The sequence below is a fragment of the Musca autumnalis genome, unplaced genomic scaffold (assembly GCF_047663935.1).
Source record: "Musca autumnalis isolate F117 unplaced genomic scaffold, ASM4766393v1 scaffold_3, whole genome shotgun sequence".
NCBI classification, from domain to species: domain Eukaryota; kingdom Metazoa; phylum Arthropoda; class Insecta; order Diptera; family Muscidae; genus Musca; species Musca autumnalis.
In genome coordinates, this window is record NW_027411866.1 from 212,193,435 (window position 1) to 212,213,942 (window position 20,508).

The window sequence follows — 20,508 nt, forward strand, 5'->3', positions numbered from 1 at the left end:
ATCGGTATATAAGATGAACCTGCTAAGCTTGGCACGAATTTAAATGTTTTAGGTTCTGTACTGATTTTCATAACATTGGGACTGCAGTTTTATAGTCTTCAGGGACTTTAGTATATCGTGACGATTTATGAACACCTATCTTGACCGCAGCCTTCAATACTTTGCTGACATTTATATGTTCGTGACGTTGGTTGCATATCTATTGCGTTTTTCCCTTGCATAAACACTATTATTAGGATAATTGTTCTGCAATAAGTTCGTGCAATTGTTTACGCATCCAAGTTATTTGTTGTCAATGAATAAAATCGCTTAGCAATATTTCAATTAAATGTTAGTCAATAAATAAACGTCATAACACAAGGATATTTTAAAAAGCAAGCAACGGCGTAGTGCTTAAATTGTGCTATGACACCATTGGAAACTCTGACACTGAACACTACTCAAATTTCACCATCAGTTTTACCTTTAATTTTGGCCACAGTGTGGATGGTGAGAAATGATTTTGCCATTTACACAGTATCGGCAATAACCCTTGGTCAATATGCCTGCAACCAGCAAAATCGTAACCATCAAAATGATTTAATTGATAAAGTTCTAAAGGATACCATGAATCCACATGGAATAACTAAATATTTTGTCGAAGGTGAAATGCATCCATATGAAGAATTTAACCGCACCCATAGTGAAAAAGAAAATTTGGAGAGATTTTTCAAATACTATGCTAATCGGCAAAAGTCAATATGGTTTTTTGATAGCCTTGATGCATATCTGTAAGTAAAAAAATCACACGCCATTAATCCTTAACAAATAGCTCTCTTTCTTTTTAGGAAACTTGAACATGACCTACTAAATCCCCACCGAGACTATCATCGTCATGGTTTTTTCTTTTTCATCTACACTGGTCGGGAAACAGATCGCCTTGCCACAATTCGCATCATATTTCGCCGCCTTTACCACTTGTACGTTTTAAATGTCGATGTCATGATGATGGTTGGCCGCCATGCATACGTATATACCTATGTACCATTCACCAAACGACGTTGTCAATCAACACAACCAAGAAAATTACTTACATTTCGTGGCATTGAAACGAATCCAAATTTTACCATATCGAAAAGATTGTACTCTGCCAAAGTGGCAAATATGCAGGGTTGCCCATTGAGTATTGTTACGTGGACTTTTCCCCCGTTTATGTTTGTGGACAAAAATATGAAAACTGGAAAATTTGAAGCGTTACGTGGAATAGAAGGATCGGTCATAAATTTGTTAGCGCAACTAATGAATTTTACAATTGACTATAAGGAACTCAAGTCTAAAGAACCTGGTGAAATATTTCCCAATGGTTCAGCTACGGGAGCAATGAATATGGTAAGTTTGTATATCGATATAATTGAAGCAAGTACAAAACGCGTTATGTTCGATCGGGAACAATTAGTTTTTATACCCTCCACAATAGTATGGAGGGTATATTAAGTTTGTCATTCTGTTTGTAACACATCGAACTAATCATTTGCGACCCTATAAAGTATATATATTCTTGATCAGGATAAAATTCTAAGACGATCTAGCCATCTCCGTCTGTCCGTCTGTTGTAATCACTCTAGCGTCTGCAATAATTGAGATAGAGTGCTGTAATTTTGCACGCGAGGTTCTTTTTTCCATAGGCAGGTCAAGTTCGAAGATGGGCTATATCGGTTCACTCTTTGGTATAGCCCCCATATAACGGTACCTCCGGATTTGAGGTATTTTGACGTTCTTCGCCACATTTGCAGACAGAATTAGCTATAATTTGGCACTTAGGGTTCCTAGTGATCAACAAACTTATATCCCAAAGGATATGGGCATAGGTCCATGTTTTGGTATAGTCCCCATATAACGGTACCTTCCGATATTCGGTATTTTGAGAATTTTAGCCACAATTTTTAACCGAACTATCTGCAATTTGACATTTGAGGTTCTCAGTGGTCATGAAACATCTCCACTAAACATCGTCAACCTAGGTCCATGTTTTGGTATATCCCCCATATAACGGTACCTCCCGATTTTCGGTATTTTGAGAATTTTAGCCACAATTTGTAAACGAACTATCTGCAATTTGACATTTGTGGTTCTCAGTGGTCATGAAACATCTCCACGAAACATTGTCAACATAGGTCCATGTTTTGGTATAGCCCCCATATAACGGTACCTCCCGATTTTCGATATTTTGCGAATTTTAGTTACAATTTTTAACCGAACTAGCTGTAATTTGCTATGTAAGGTTCTCAGTGGTCATGAAACATCCCCACCAAACATCGTCAACATAGGTCCATGTTTTGGTATAGCCCCCATATAACGGTACCTCCCAATTTTCGGTATTTTGAGAATTTTAGCTACAGTTTTTAACCGAAATAGCTGTAATTTGAAATTTGAAGTTCTCAGCGGTCATAAAACATCTCCAAAGAAACATCGTCAACATAGGTCCATGTTTTGGTATAGCGCCCATATAACGGTATCTCAAGATTTTCGGTATTTTGAGAATTTTAGCTGCAATTTTTAACCGAACTAGCTGTAATGATCGGTATTTTGAGAATTTTAGCTACAATTTTGTCTATTCAAAAATAATCGTCAATATAGGTCCATGTTTTGGTATATCCCCCCATATAACTGTACCTCCCGATTTTCGGGATTTTTCAGTGGTCACGAAATTTCTTCACTAAAATTCGTCAACATGGGTCCATTTTTGAGGGTCCACATTGTTTTCATGAAACTACACTCAATTTGACTCTTGAATTTCCCTGCAGCTATAAAACTTTTCCGCCAAAAAATTTAAAGATAGGTTGACTCTTTGATATAGCCCCATATGTGGTACCTTTCACCTAGCTGTACACATTTTTTAGATTAGATTAGATAACACTGTGCAACAAAATGGTGGTGAAAGTCTGGGGCACGGAAAATTCCTCTTGGGGAAGAAAGGCCTTGGTGAGTATACTATGTACCCCGAAGGACAGATCCGCCGTGAGTCGAACTTCCGCGTTATGGCGTGATGAAATTTTTGTTAGAGACCCTGTGGGCCATCAGGAATTAGCTTTATATCTTTGTTCACTGTTGCTTAAGTGCTCTACAAAAACAACAAAGATATAATGCTAATTCATGTTGGCTTACAGGGTCTCTTGCAAAAACTTCATCACGCCATAACGCGGAAGTTCGACTCACGGCACATCTGTCCGTCGGGGTTTTTTATATACACACACCAAAGGCTTTCATCTCCAAATTGAATTATCTCTGCCCCAACATTTGTGTCAACCGTGTAATTTAAGCAATAGTTGGAGACAGAAGGAGTATATCCATTGTCGACAAGTTGTTCCACCTAAAATTGTAAAAGGACCCTAATTATTCCATTTAAATTAAGACTATTTTATGGTGGAGGGTATAAAAAGTTCGGCCCGGCCGAACTTAACGACTTTTTACTTGTTTAATTTATGAAAGTACTAAGTTCCTCAGCCAGCGTGTCCGTACCAACACATTACCTTGAATTAACAATTTTCCGAATAAAACTTTTTATAACTTCAGCATTTATCCTAACGAGGGTATATTCACTTTCATACGGGCTAAAAGTGACTCATCGAAATAATGGTTTTAGACCCCAAGTATGTTTGGACGAAATTTGGAGTTCATTTAGCCATGTACGTCCGTCCGTATGTATGTCTGGTTAGAGCGCACGATAACTCTCAAACGGATCAACCGATTCGGTCCAAAATTTGGCTTTCGTAATATCTCATCCAAACTTAGTTTAAGTTAAAAGATGGGTTATATCGGTCCACTGCTTCCGGTACCTCCCCCCAAAAGTTCGATGATGTAAGGCAAATTTGTACACACCATAACTCTTGAATGGAGTAACCGATTCTGTCCATACTTTGCACATCGTGAAGTTTCTGCCAGACTTAGATGAGGTTTCAATATGGATTCAATCGTTCCACTCCTTCGAATACCTGAAACACAAAATTTCGGAAAATTTCAGTTTAGAACCTGCTTTCGAATCGCTTTGATTTTTTTTGTAACAACTTGTATTCACTGACCCCAATACGACGGTAGAATTTTCATCAGGGGCAAGTTCATACTTCCTGAGAAAATAGCCTGGAAGTTGCAAAAAAATCTCTATGACAACGTGTGGTGGTTGGAGCACAAGTTAACTCTCGAATGGATCTGCCGATTCTGTCCAAAATTTGGCCTTCGTAATATCTTGTTTAAGTTCGTAGATAAGCCATATCGGTCCACTCCTTCAGGTACTTCACCAACGAAAGTTCAAAAATGGTTGGAAAAATTGTGCGCATGATAACTCTTGAAGGGAGCGATCGATTTGGTCCTTACTTTACACATCCTAACATATATACATTCTACATCGTAACATATCAAAACTACCTTATGATCTATTCTCAGACCTAACGAATCTACAAACACAATATCAAATCAAATTTTAAAGCGATCGGATGCAAATTGGGCCCTTTTGCGGGTTAAATATAAAATCCGATAAAATCAGGTTGAGCATCCATATATGCTATATCTATATCTGAACCGATTCCTACCAAATTTTGCACATGTATTTTTATGCTTATTATAAGCATCGAAACGAAATTTGAAAGGTCCAGCTGCTTCCGGTGACTTGTTACCTCAAAAACTTATGATTGGGCCCACAGTGTGGTGTGGGGTATTACATTGTCAGATTTCATTTATATTTTATGAGCCAACCTTTTTCATGATCTATATGATATTTATGAGTATACTCTAAAGACGTTTGCATATCTTGACTTTATATTCCCACAAAGAAGAATGGAACTGTGTTTTTTCTGGAGATCCAGTAACAAAAAAATATATAGTGGATAAAATGACGATACTTACTTCCTTAACTGACCCATTACAGAACATTTGTTTGGAATACCGCGTCATTCCATTTCTTTGCCCCATCGATGTCTTGGCCTGCCAGTTCTGCGTATACCGCCATGTGGCCCCATCGCTCATTCTTATGATATGAACTAGCTATCGCAATCGTTGCATCTCCATACGTTTATCTATACTGATGGCGTTATATAGCTCGTTGCAGCTCGTGGTTAATACGACGTCGATACTCACCGTCAACGCAGATTGGCACGTAGATCTTTCGAAGAATTTTTGTCTCAAACACACCAAGCACTGCCTCATTTGCTTGCGCGAGTATCCAGGCTTCGGAACCATACATCACCAGTGTTTTGTAAAGCGTTGTTTTTGTTTGACGAGATGTGGATTTTGTTTTGTTTTGTTGGCCAATACAATTCTTCTCTTTATTTCACAACTAATGTTGTTTGTTGTGTTTATGGGGTGCCGAGGTAGACGAAGTCTTTTACTACCTCAAAATTATAGGAACCAACTTCCACTGTTGGTCCGAGCTCTATGGACGCATTGCGCGTCGACATTATCAATTTTGCCTTTTCGCCGTTTAACGCCAGACCCTTACACCCTCTCAAAGGTATCAGTTACTTCCTTTACTGATCGTCTCATAGTGTCAATGTCATCAGCATGCGCAAGTAAAATGTGGCTTTTGCTGTAGATTGTGCCATTTCTTTTGACATTTGCATCTCGTATAACCTTTTCCAGATGAATGTTGAACAGGTCACACGAAATGTTGTCTCTTTGTCTGAAACCTCTTTGGTACTAAATTATTCGAAGATATTCTTTCCTATTTTAACTGAGGACATAGTATCAGTTAAAGTCATCTTACAAAGCTTTGCTGGAATACCAAATTCAGACATGGCTTGGAATAATATTGGGCGTAGGGGGCTGTCGAAGGCTGGCTTATAATTGGCAAAAAGTTGGTAGGTGTCGATCTGCATATCTAGGGTCTTCACCGGGATTTTCTGCAGGGTAAATATCTAGTCAATGCCAGGTCTAAAGCCGTATTGGTATGTTCCAATTATTTCATTGACCCTAGGCTTAAGTCGTTCTCATAATATCCCTGACACTATCTTGTAGGCAATAGAGAGAAGACTTATGACCCTGTAGTTAGAGCGTACAACTTTGTCTCCCTTCTTGTGGACGGGGCACAGGATGCTCAGGTTGCAATCGTCGGGTACGCGTTCGCCCGTCGGGTATGTCGCCTCCGGTTTTGAACAGCTCGGCTAGTAAGCCATAGGCTCCTACTGCCTTATTTTTATTTAGCCGGTTTATTGCTGACTTTATCCCATCTTGGATGGGCGGTATATATTCAATACCATCTTCTGAGATTGGATCTGTGGTATCTTCGTCGACTTCGCTACTATTGGATACCAACAGTAGGAAAAATGTTCTTTCAATATCCTTAGCACACTATCTGTATCAGTTACCAGATAACCTTGCTGGTCTCTACAGGAGGATGTACCTGCACCAAAGCCATCAGTTTGATGTTTCACTTTTTGGTAGAACTTTCGAACTTCATTCTGTCTCCTGCACATCTCGATATTTTCACATTCCCGCATTTCCATTTCTCTCTTTTTCCTGCGGACAAGATGTTACTCCTCTCTCCTTTTCTATGCGCTACGCCTTGTTACTGATTGTAAATTAGCCCTGTATGCCGCATTTTTGTTTTCTTCGGTAGAAGCGCGACACTCCTGATCATTCCATGGATTCCTTTGTAGAGGTCTCTGGTATCCAAGTATGGATTTGGGGCAATATGTTAATATGTTGTCTGGACGAGGAGTGCTTTGACTAAGCAATTGGGCCAGTTGAGTGGAATCTGCTGTGGCTATTTGTTGTGATTCCAGCTTACCGATGTCAAAATTTCGTATAGTGTCTGTTCGTACTTTATTCGCTACGTTTAACCGGCTACGTCCTTTTGCTGCAACAAGGTAGTGGTTCGAGTCTATGTTAGCTCATCGGAACAAACGTACATCAAACACGCTCGATCAGTGTGCCCCATCTATCACAATGTGATCAATTTGATTTTTTGTTTTCTGATCCGGAGACAGCTCCTATGAATGTCGAGATGCTTAAATCTGGTGCTGCTAACTACCATGATTTTTGACGCTGCATAGCCTATCAGCCCCATACCGTTGTCAAATGTTTCACTGTGGAGACTACATTTCCCGACTGTGGGGTCAAAGGTATTCTCCTTTCCAATTTTGGCATTAAAATAGCCTAGAATAATTTGAATGGCAGGGGCAGAACAACGGTCGTATGTTTCTTCTGAGCGCACGTAGAATATATCTTTGGCCTGTTCGTCCTCGTCTTCTGTTGGAGGATGATCACAGATAAAGATAATGTTGAAGAAATTTGCTTTTATCCGTATTGTAGCAAGTCTTTCATTCACTGGAGTGAAACTGGAGACCAGATATTTTAACCTCCGCCTAACTACAAATCCGCAGCCAAACTCATGCTTTGTGTCATGGCAGCTATAAAACAGTGTGTCACCTTTAGGTGTTGTTGTGACGCTGTTCCCAATCCACCGTATTTCCTGTATGGCTGTAATGTCGGCCTTGTACTTTTCAAGTACATCTGCCAATGCGTAATTTACACCTTCTCTATAAAGAGTGCGAACATTCCAGGTGCAGATTCGCAGATCATGGTTCTTAAAACGTTTGCGTGCGTCGTCAAGTTTAGAGGGGAATGTTTTTCTTTTCTTTTGTTTTTCATAGTAGATTGCTGTTTCTAGGGGAGTATTACTAACCGGACGCCCAAACCCATGTTTTTTACGTTCTTACGGGTGAACGCGCGGCACATGTTAGCTTACTACTTTTAACGGGTGTTAGAGGCAGCTCCCCAGGTGACACCACAAGAGGTAAGTATCCACTTGAAAGAGGCACCAAGATAAATCCTGGCCTTTGCCATGTTAAAGCCGGTCAGGACCTTGGTATCTTTCATCCCCTACGTCACCCGTTAAAATGACGATAATTAGGGGCAAATTAAAGAAAACCGACTTAACTTCATTCACCCTTAATTTATAAGTATTTAGCAGAAGGCTGATTATTCAACCCACATTTTTGGAAGGACTTCTTTTATAAAATCAAATTTTATCCGCGGAAAGTTAGTGCCCAAAAGTGTTTTTGCACCGACGTAGATAGATGCAAGTAAATTGTAATTTTTTAGACATTTTGTTTGCAAAAGTTCAAATTTTGTCAGCAGGTCCCGTCCGACTATAGCCTTTTCTTATATTTATTTATTTTTGTTCAATTTCTACACTCCTCTTTAGCTTTTGTATATGTAAGAATAACTGCGGACCCATCCCTTCTACATTCAGCTGCAATGGTAGCCACACTTAACAAGTACTATTTAGAAACCCTCTTTAAAATGCCCAAAGTCATACAATGAACCTTTCCTAGCTGTTCATTGATTATTGCATTTGCCTCTAAGGATTACACCAAGACCTCGTTTTCGTCGTTAATGCGTTCCAAAAAACGCGACTCAAAGTGAAACGTCGCAAAGCGAATTAGGATTTTCAATGGAAACCTATGTAAAGTTCGGAGATCGGTTCCAGGGTTAAGAAAACGCAACTTTTTCAACAAAGAAAAATTACTGTAATACTCGTACGACGGTTTTCTTTCATTACATATTGGTCAAATGTGTATTGAACAGTAATTCTCAACGCAAAATGTCCTTGTAGCAACTGATATTTCTAAAAAACGCATGGGGTACTCCTTTCTCAGTCAGCATTGTTTTTATATATTTAGCCTAACGACGCACAGTGCTTCGATAGTGAAGTTATTAAAACAAAGGAAACCAAAAAAAATAGGTCAAGGAATTATGTGGGCGTGAGTGCTCCCAAAGACAACCATTTTTCGCAATTTTGGAAAATAAGTCATTTTTGCAAATTTCTGGAGCTATTTCACGCAAACTATAATAGATATTCTGTTCATTGTTTTTTGTTAGGTAGGTAGGACTCTTGTCTTTAAGAACCGTTAAAATAAATGAATTGCCGTAGCGTTTACACGAAGTGAGCTATTTTATTTTCCCTCAGGTAATAAGTATTATTGAAATTCCAACTTTAGTGGGATAGAACTTTTAGGGAACAGCTTGGAACAAAGTTCTGTTTTCACACAATGATGCCCGAGAGAGTCCTCTTTCAGCCTATTTGTAATATTATAAGCGGCCGTTTAACACCTTTTTAATTTTTTTTTTTTAAATTACCTGGGTAAAAATTTGTTTTTTCCATACAGTTTCCCACACAAATTGTAGCTTTTTCACACAAATGGACTTTTATTTAATGTATGAGTTTTTATGAGTTTTATGAAAACCAAAAGAGGTATTTTTTTACTCTTGGAAAAAAAATTAAAACATTAAAAAATTAAAAAAAATTTTTTTTAATTACAATATATTTTTGCATTTTTCGTTTTTATACCCTCAGCCTTTAGGCTATGAAGGGTATATACACTTTCATACGGGCGAAATGTGCCTCATCGAAATAATGGTTTTAGACCACAAGTATGTTTGGACGAAATGTGTTTCAGACAATTTGGAGTCGATTGAGCAATGTCCGTCCGTCTGTCTGTCTGGCTGGCTGGAGCGCACGATAACTCTCGAAGGGATGAACCGATTCGGTTCAAATTTTGGCTCTCGTAATATTTTGTCCAAACTTAGTTTAAGTTCGAAGATGAGCTATATCGGTCCACTCCTTCCGGTACCTCCCCCACAAAAGTTGGAAAATGTTCGGAAAATTTGTACGCACGATAACTCTTGAAGGGTGTAACCGATTTGGTCCATACTTTGCCCATTGTGGAGCGTGTACCAGACTTAGATCAGGTTTTAATATGGACTCAATCGGTCCAGTCCGTCGGGTACCTCCCACACAAAATTTTGGAAAAGTTCAGTTTAGGAACATCTCTCGAATCGCTTTGATTTTTGCTTTAGCAACTTGTATTCACTGCCCTCCATACGACGGTATAAGTTTCATCAGGGGCAAGTCCATACTTCCTGAGAAAATAGCCTGCAAGTTGCAAAAAAACCCCTATGACACCGTGTGATGAGGTTGGAGGGCAAAATAACTCTCGAACAGGTCCGCCGATTCGGTCCAAAGTTTGGCCTTAGTAATATTTTGTCCAAACATAGTTTAAGTTCGAAGATAAGCCATATCGGTCCACTCCTTCAGGTACCTCCCCCACAAAAGTTCAAAAATGTTCGGAAAAATTGTGCGTACGATAACTCTTGAAGAGAGTGGCCGAATTGGTCCATACACATCCTAATATATCTACCAGATTAGATCAGGATCAAATATGGACTATATTTGTCCACTCCATCCGGTACCTCCCACTCAAAATTTCGGATACATGTTCACTTTAAGACCTGCTTTCGAATCACTTTGATTTTTGTTGAAGCAACTTGCATTGCTGCCTCAATTGCGATGGTAAAAGTTGTTTCAGGGGCAAGTTCATACTTCTTGAGCAAACAACCCTGAAGTTCTAAAAAAACCCTATGATACCATATGTAGTGGCTGGAGATCCATTCTTTTTAGTATCTCCTCCGCAAAACTTTTGATATTAAATCCTAATCAACATTTTTGTCAGTTCAAACGACCAAAATTTTTAAAACTCCCTAAATACATGCGTTTTTTGGAAAAAAATTGTTTAAATATACACAGGCTGAGGGTATATCTCTGTCGGCAAAGCCGACTGATACTTTTTTACTTGTTTTATTTATTGTTTAGTGGTATTTGACTTTCTTACAGTGTTTTATTTACCTTGCATTGGTGTCCGTTTAGTTCAAACTCATTTTTAACACAGTTGCAGTTGCCCAATCCAACTGAAACTTTGCACAATTTTTAGATTTGGATGAGAATATATGAATATGAAACCAAAACCAATATGGGACCATTTTTTCCTAAGCCGCTTTCAGGTGGTTTGAGGATTTTGCCTTCATTTTTATACCCTATACCGCAATGTGGAAAAGGGTATTATAAGTTTGTTTTGGTAAAAATTCATGTAACACCGCGAATTATTCGTCGGAGACCCCCAATGTGGTATACCAATCTTCATATCTCGACGAGATAAAGCGATTTTGAGATGTGTGTCCGTCCGTCCGTCCGTCTGTCCATTATAAATTGTAAACACGCTCCAGGCCGGAATTATGGACCGATCGTCACGAAATTTTGTATAGAGGTCGGGTTCATATCAGAATAGATCCCTATTCTTATTGGTGATGATCGTGAAATATTTAGCGGGTGAAATGGACCAAAAACATACTATTTATCCAATTTTCTAGCGGCTCTGTAGGTCTCAATAATAGTCCGATCAACGCGTAATTTTAAATAAGGTAAGAGTATACCACCGTGGTGCAATGGTATGCACGCCCGCCTTGCACGCAGAAGGTCGGTGGTTCGATTCCCCGGCCAGGCAACACCAAACATTTTTCAACGGTGGCAAAATACCCCTCAGTAATGTTGGCGACATTTCCTGAGTATTTCAGCCTTGAAAAACTTCTCTACAAGTGGTGTCTTAGGACACGCCGTTCGGACTCGGCGATAAACAGTAGGTCCCATATCATTGAGCTAAATATGAATCGGGGTGCACTCATTGATATGAGAGAAGTCTCCCTTGTCCCGTATGGGATGTTGTGGAACAGTGTTTAAGAGTATACCACAAAGGAGAAGCTTGCAATTTGAGATGGTGATCGGATAATATTTAGAGGGTTAAATGGACCAAAACTTTTGTGTGAAAATTGTGAAAATTTTTAATATACAGCTTATATCTTAATTCCTGGTAGTAACATTACGGACAAGTGAGATATACTTGAAAGTGGAACGCTTGACCTTTCAATTGATGCCAATTATGTTGGTGTGCATGATCAGATAACAGAGTTACAGCCTAATATATTCCGTTATTTGTTTGTAGTGTAATAATAAACTCGCTAGAAGTCGCAATTATACATCAATAGTCACGAAATTTTGCACCGGCTAAGAGTATAGGTCGAAAAAGATCCCTACAATTTTGAATGATGATCTGATATTCTTTACCGGGTGAAATGGACCATTACTTTTGTATGAAAAATATAAAAATTTTATTTTTGGTCGATAAAGCGACTTAGCGATGTGTGTCCGTCCATTAAAAATTGTAAACAAGCTTAAAGCCGCAATTATGGACCGTTTTTAACGAATTTTTTAAGGAGATTGGGTTCGGGCCGGAATAGAAATGATTAGTTTTTGATGATGATCGTGAAATGTTCAGAGGATGAAATGGACCAAAAACAAAATTTTAACCAATTTTGTAGCGGCTCTGTATGTCAAAATAATAACCCGCAAAATTTTAAACAAAGTTTGAGTTTATGATGAAAAAAAAGCGTACAACCCAACGTGATGTTCAGATAATACTTAGCGGGTTAAATGGACTGAAACTTTTGTGTGAAATTGGTAAAAATCTCAATAACGTAGCGGTTAAACAACGGAAGTAGTAGCACTACATAAGTAGGTTCCATTACATTTTAGTTTGTGTGAACTAAATTTTCCTTTCCTGCTACAAAAATGTCTGTCATGCTAGATAACTTTTTGGTTTTGGTCATAAGTATTATACATTACATCTCTGAAATTTGATAATTAAATTTTCACAATCATTGAAAAGAAGTTCCCTGGAGAGCGATTGTCCAGGGATAGTGGTATAGGGTATTCCATGGTCGGCTCCGTCCGACTATAGACTTTTCTTACTTGTTTGTCCTAATTCGGTTATGGACTACACAGTGTTCAAAAAATGTATTTACTAACAAGTTAAAAATAAAAAATAGTTAAAAAAATAAGTTTCAGTGATTTATTTATAAGTGCACCTAAAACTAGAAAATAATTTGTAGCTTAGCCTCAATAAGTATATTCTTCCTCATGATGGAATCTCTCAAATTCCTCTGCAACTACTAGACTGAATGTTTTTAATTCATAGAAAAGCTGATTAAGTTATCTGTCGAAAATTCTGAAAAAATCTCTATCCGTTCAAATTTTACAGAGTTTCGACCAGGAAAAAACGATTCTTAACCACTGTGCGACGGTATTTACACTGTGATAAGACCAAAAATGTGCCTGATCGCATATAAAACGATTCGAACCAAATTTTGCACTTCGTAATATTTTGCCCAAATTTATTTTAAGCAATCATTTATGCCCATACATAAAGCCATACATCCATCGTATTATTGCTTCCTTCGGGTTCGAGTATGGACTATATCGGTCCCGTCCTTTGGACTTTTCCCACTCAAAATTTGGGAAAATGTCGTTTGAGGACAAGCAACGGCCCTGACCGGTTTTAACATGGCAAAGCCCACGATTTATCTTGGTCCCTCTTTCATCTCAAGTGGTGTCACCTGGGGAACTGCCTTTAACACCCGTTAAAGGTAGTGAGCTAACATGTGCCGCGCGTTTACCCATAAGAACGTTAAAAACTTGGGTTTGGGCGTCGGGTTTGTAACCCTCCCCTAGAAAAAACAGCCTACTATGAAAAAACGAAAGAAAAGAAAAACAAACCCCTCTAAAGTTGACGAACCCCGCTAACGTTTTAAGGACCATGATCAGCGAATCTGCACCTGGAATGTTCGCACTCTTTATAGAGAAGGTGCAGTCTTCGCATTGGCAGACGTACTTGAAAAGTACAAGGCCGATATTACTGCCATACAGGAAATACGATGGATTGGTAAAGGCGTCACAACAACACCTAAAGGTGACGCACTGTATCATAGCTGTCTGACGTAAAGCATGAGTTTGGTTGCGGATTCGTAGTTAGTCGGAAGCTAAAACATCTGGTATCAAGCTTCACCCCAGTGAACGAAAGACTTGCTGCAATTCGAATAAAAGCTAAATTCTACAACATCAGCTTTATTTGCGATCATGCTCCCACTGAAGAAAAGGATGAACAGACCAAAGATATATTTTACGAGCGCTTAGAAGAAACGTATGACCGTAGCCCTGCCCATGACATTAAAATCATTCTAAGCGATTTAAATGCCAAAATTGGAAAGGAGAATATCTTTGGCCCAACAGTCGGAAAATTCAGTCTCCACAGTGAAACATCTGACAATGGTATGAGGCTGATAGACTTTGCAGCTGCAAAAATCATGGTAGTTAGCAGTACCAGATTTAATCATCTCGATATTCATAAGGGCACCTGGCTGTCTCCAGATCAGAAAACAAGAAATCAAATTGATCATGTTGTGATAGATGGAAGACATTCATCGAGCGTGTTGGATGTACGATCGTTTCGAGGCGCAAACATTGATTCGGACCACTACCTTGTTGCAGCAAAGGTACGCACCCGCTTAAACGTAGCAAACAAAGTACGAACAGACACAACACGAAAGTTAGACATCGGTAAGCTGCAATCACAACAGATAGCCACAGCATATTCCACTCAACTAGCCCATCCCAATAACATATCAGGATATCGAAAGAACATTTTTCAAATCTGTTGGTATCCAATAGCAGCGAAGACGACGAAGATACCACAGTCCTAGAAGATGGTATTGAATGTATACCGCCCAGCCAAGATGAGGTAAGGACAGAAATAAATCGGCTGGAGAATAATAAGGCAGCAAGGGCCGATGGCTTACCAGCCGAGCTGTTCTAAACCGGAGGCGACACGCTGATAAGGTGTATTCATCAGCTAGTTAGCACCATCTGGCAGGAAGAACGAGTACCCGACGGTTGGAACCTGAGTATCCTGTGCCCCGTCCACAAGAAGGGAGATAAGACTGTATGCTCTAACTATAGGGGCATAAGTCTACTCCCTATTGCCTACAAGATCGTGTCAGGGATATTGTGCGAACGACTAAAGCCTATGGTCAACGAGATTATGGGACCATACCAATGCACAATGGTTCAGGAATCGATTTTCCTGGCCAAAAATCAAAATGTTGGTTCGTCAAAGATATTTAATATCTATATGGGATTCTACAGTAAACATATTGAAACTAAGTAAACCAAAATATTAGGTCAAAATACTGGAAGGTGTGGGCGTGGTGTACCCCTAAAGACGAACATTTTCCCCATTTTTGGGAAATACGTAATTTTTGCAAATTTCTGAAGAAAGACGTAGCTATTTCATGGAAACTATAACATATATTGTGTTCATTGTTTTTCTGTAAGGTAATTAGGATTGTGGCCTTTAAAGATCGTTTTAGTAAATCACCGTAGCGTTTATACAACATGAGCTATTTTATTTTTGCTTAGGTACTAAATTTTATGAAATCCCAAATTGAGCGGACTAGAACTTTTGTGGAACAACATGGAACAAAGTTCTGACGCCTAAAAGTCTCCTCTTTCAGCCCATATATACTTTTGTACCCGTCCCGTTCCGTCCGTTTAACACTTTTTTCAATTTATTAAAATTACATGGGTAAAAATGTGTGTTTTTCTATACTGTTTCCATATGAATTACAGATTTTTGACACAAATTAACATTTTTTGAGTATAAGAGTTTTTATACGAGTTATATAAGTTTAATGAAAACCCAAAAAGTTTTTTTTTAATTTTTAAAAAAATTTAAATTTTTTTTGTAAAAATTTTATTACAAATTTTTGAAAAAAAAAAATTTGACATTTTTTTTCGAAATTTTTTTTTTTAGTTTTTTTTTTGGTAATTTTATTATTTATTTGTTTGTGTTTGACCATCTTTAATACATAGGAAGACTTAAAAACCACAAAAACAGTCATATTTTGATGAAAAATAGTTAAAAAACTCAAAAGTTTAAGTTGACCTTGAATCTCTCTTCAACTACCAGACCGACTTTGACCGCCTATAATTCGTCTGATAGCTGATTGTGTTATCTGTTTAACAAAAAAAGAATTATGAAAATATCTCTATCCGTTCAAAAGTTACAGAACTTTGACCAGGAAAAAACGATTCTGAACCACTGTGCAATGTAGCTTTAGACCTGGCAAGTCCACCATTGACCAGATATTTACCCTGCGGCAAATCCTGGAGAAGACCCAAGAGATGCAGATCGACACCTACCACCTTTTTGTCGATTATAAAGCAGCCTTCGACAGCCCGCTGCGTTCAAAGGTATTCCAAGCCATGTCTGAATATGGTATCCCCGCAAAGCTCATCTGGCTTTGTAAAATGACTTTAACTGACACGAGGCCCTCAGTTAAAAAAGGAAAGAACCTCTCCGACGATTTTGGTACCAAAAGAGGTTTCAGACAAGGAGACAGCCTTTCGTGTGATCTCTTCAAAGGCTATACGAGAGGCAAACGTCAAAAGAAGTGGCACAATCTACACCAATAGTTACATGTTACTTGCTTATGCTGATGATATAGACATCATGGGCCGATCAGTAAAAGAAGTAACTGATACCTTTATGAAGGTCGAAGAAGAATCTGCTAAAGTGGGTCTGGCGGTAAACGGTGAGAAGACCAAGTTGATGGTGTCGACGCGCAATGCATCCATAGAGCTCGGACCGACTGTGGAAGTTGGTTCCTATAATATTGAGGTAGTAAAAGACTTCGTCTACCTCGGCACCTCCGTAAATACAACAAACGACATCAGTTGTGAAATAAAAAGAAGAATTGTATTGGCCAACAGATGCTACTTTGGTTTAAGTAAGCAGTTTAAAAACAAAGCCACATCTCGTCAAACAAAAATAACGCTCTACAAAACACTGATACTACCCGTGCTGATGTATGGCTCCGAAGCCTGGGTACTTGCGCCAGCAGACATGGCAGTGCTCGGTGTGTTTGAGAGAAAAATTCTTCGAAAGATCTACGGACCAATCTGCGTTGACGGTGAATATCGACGTCGCATGAACCACGAACTGTATCTGCTATACAACGACATCAATATTGTTAAACGTATCGAGATGCAGCGATTGCGTTGGCTAGGCCATATCATAAGAATGAGCGATGATGAACCCGCTAAAAAGGCATATAAATACGGACCGCTTGACAGTGCACGCAGAATTGGCAGGCCAAGGAATAGATGGCGCAAACAAGTGGATGATGAGATGAAAAGGCGCGGTATTCCAGAGTGCGAAGCAACAAATAGAGAGGAATGGAGATCTTTTCTTAGTTCGGCCTATGGAACAAATGTTCTGTAATGGGCCAGCTAAGTAAGTAAGTAAGTCGTTTGAGGACTCGTCGCGGATCTATTTAATATGTTTTGCAGTATATTTTTCATCACGGCCTCTATAACAACTCTATAATTTTTTCAAGAGATAATGGCACAAAAGCTCCAGAAAACCCTGCCGGCCCTATGTATTGAAGAGTTAAAAAATCTCAAATGATTTGGCAAAGAAGTTATGACTTTCTTAATGATGAATAGACAGCGAAATCCTGTGCAAATGCATATATGGTTAGGATGGTCGTAGAGAAAATCTGATTAGACAGAAACTCGTTTTATCACAAAATAAAACGAATTAGGCCCAGAAAATGTTGCATATCGTGCATATTTTTACATATTTGCATAAAATGAGCATATGCAAAACCATATGCGAAACTATATACAAGGATTTGTGGTCTAAATATCCCACAGAAATGGCTGAAATTAGTTATTAAGTCTTCATTAGGGGTTGCAACTTTACACCTGACATTTGTCCGCATATGTCCACGTCTTCATATTGCCCCCATAGAACGGTACCTCCTGATTTTCGGTATTTTGAAGGTCGTGGCCTCCATATCGCGCGGAAATGACTGAAATTTTATATTTAGTTTTCGTCAGTATAGGTCCACGTTTTCAAATAGCCCCCATATAACGGTACCTCCCGATTTTCGATATTTTGAAGGTTGTGGCCTCAATATCCCACCGAAATGACTGACATTTGGTATTTAGGCTTGATTGGGTCTACAAAACTTTCCACCTGAAATTTGTCGGTATAGGTCCACGTCTTCATATAGCCCCCATAGAACGGTACCTCCCGATTTTCGGTATTTTGAAGGTTGTGGCCTCAATATAAATCTGACGTGGCTGAAATTTGGTGTTAAGTCCTCTTTGGGGGTATAAAACTTTCCACCTGAAACTTGTCGATATTGATCCAGCCCTTGATATAGTCCTCAAAGAACGATACCTCCCCACTTCCGGTATTTTGAAGGTTATGCCTGTGGATATACATTTGTCTATTTTATTGACTTGCCTCAAGAGAATTTTAAACAGGCAAATTGTACACACAAACATTTTTGTGCGTATAATTGAAATTTTTATTGCATAAGAAAAAATGTAAAATGCATAAATTTAACATATGCAAATTTTTATGCATTTTGCATAATTTTGCATATGTCGTATGTTTCGATTGCAATTTAATCAGAAGCCAAAAATATGCCCAACGCCAAAGTTTGACATGTATCTGACCAAACATAGGGATTGCAAAAAATTCCGCAGGATAATGATGAACTTTTTCTACAAATTATGCAGTTTTCAACTCAACTAAGCACATATTTTCCAAAAAAAATCTCGCTGTGAACCCAAAACAACGTAACATCGACAATTAAGCGAAGCACAGTAAAAATTGGTACTGATTGGACAACGACGCAACTTCGAAAACAATGCAAAGTGAAACGACGCAAAGCGAGGTCTTGGTGTATTTATTTTCCTTTCAGTGAAATATTAGTTCAAAATTAGTTGCTTAATATTGGAATGTAAGCAAAAACCAACAAACAAAAATATTTTCATTTCACGTGTTCGTGACATTTGAATTTTAACGCCAGTGTGGATTCACTTTTTTTTTCTTGCATAAATACCATCATTTGGATAATTTTCCATAAAGTTTCGTGTACGTTTTTTGTACTCATCTTCATTCGTTTAATAAAAACAAAAATTGTTCTGTTATTCCACATGTTAGTCAATAACGAAAAGTCGTCATACAAGGATATTGTAAAAGTGACGGCATTGTTATTTCTCAGTGTTTGTTATGTCTTCTTTGGAAAAATTGGCATTGAATAACAGTCAGCCTTCACCATTAGTTTTGCCTTTAATATTGGCCACCGTTTGGCTGGTGAAAAATGATTTTGCCGTCTATACGGTGTCGTCGATAACAATTGGTCAATATTCTTCTAGCCTACGTAGTCGTTATATTCAAAATGAATTGATTGATCGGGTGCTTAGGGACACAATGAACCCGTACGGCATTATAAAATATTTAGTAGAAGGTGAAACACGTCCACACGAAGAGGTCGATAATTCCATGAGTGATGAGGAATCAAAAAAAAGATTTTTAAAATTTTATTCAAATCGTGAGAAATCCATATGGTTTTTGGATAGCCTAATGGCATACATGTAAGTGAGAGAATTTCAAAAGAATTAGCTTATCGTGTTAATGTTTGCCCTTAACCCTCCCTTAGGGAATTTGAACAAACCCTCTTAAAAGACAATGGTGGCTATCATCGTAATGGATTTTTCTTCATAATTTATACGGGGTTTGAACCGGAACGTTTGACCACAATTCGTACAATATTTCGTCGCCTATTCGATTTGTATGTAGTTAATGTCAATGTCATTATGGTTGTGGGCAAATACGCATACGTTTATACCTACTATCCATTTACCAAACGAAAATGCCACTCACCACAACCGGAATTTGTTTTTTCATTTCGTGGCATAGAATCAAATCCAAAGTTTAAAATCGAAAAGGGTCTATTTCCTAGTAAAATCGAAAATATGAATGGCTGTCCATTGAGTATTGCAACCTTGGATTATCCTCCGTTTATATTGGTGAACCGAGATCAACGAACTGGAGCTGTTAAATCGATAGGTGGTATTGAGGGTTCTGTTTTGGCATTTCTATCGCAACGCATGAATTTTTCTATGCAAATAAAGCAACCTGATCCCCTGGAGACTGGAGATATATATCCCAATGGAACAGCTACGGGAGCTCTCGGAATGGTAAGAATAAAACTTTGAAACGAAGATGTTATGTTAAACAAGTAAGAACGGCTTTAAGTTCGTTGAATACCCTCAACAACGAATTGTATGGAAGCAAAATGGAATAATGAGTGTCCTTTGGTTTATGAAAGAACGAAGTTCTTCCGCCACCGTGTCCCTACCGAAACATTGCCCTGTATTAACTGTTTTCCGATTAAATCTTTTGTATCCACATTTCGGTCCATAAAATTTGACTAAGAACCCACGAATACAACAAAATCGGGCGGTACCCTTAAGCTGTTATCAGCGCATCTACTTTTTTCGTTTGTTTTGTAGCGTTTGGTATTCACGTGTAATTCCTTATGTACGGTAAAGTGTAAACAACTGCATTTCCAAACAAACCAAACATCTGTCCCCTTTATGTTTACATTCGAAAATAGTGTGCGCTCTAATCGAAGAAAAATACATGTTTATCGACATATCATTTTGATTCACCACAATTTTCGTAGATGTCACACGACGAGTATAACTAAAGGGGTGTTTACATTATCTATGGATGTAATATGAGATGTCAAATTTGCTACCTGTGAATGTTGTACACATAGTGTGACCACTATGAAAATTTTCATCTATCAAAATGATGATCAACTCATATGTACATTTTTCATTTAGGGAGCGCTCTATTCGGCCATGTTTTTTCGTATGCAGTTGGGAAATTAATTGTTAGAAGAAAACAATTTTACCAAAAAACGAAGGAAATAGGTAATGAAAAC

General features: G+C 38.4%; 1 protein-coding gene across 3 annotated transcripts in view; it reads left to right on the forward strand.

The window, feature by feature from the left end:
* The first annotated feature begins 333 nt into the window (after positions 1–333).
* The window catches only part of LOC141398801 (uncharacterized), a 28,788-nt gene continuing 8,613 nt past the window's right edge, over positions 334–20,508 (forward strand). The window contains exons 1-2 of one of the 3 annotated variants that reach the window (XM_073976485.1): positions 334–770; positions 828–1,368. In XM_073976485.1, the coding sequence (XP_073832586.1) occupies positions 406–770; positions 828–1,368 (906 nt within the window). In that variant the 5' untranslated portion in view covers positions 334–405. Of the gene's footprint in view, positions 771–827; positions 1,369–18,714; positions 19,151–19,215; positions 19,757–20,508 lie in introns of those variants that run through there. The other 2 variants (XM_073976484.1, XM_073976486.1) reach the window with 2 other exon arrangements.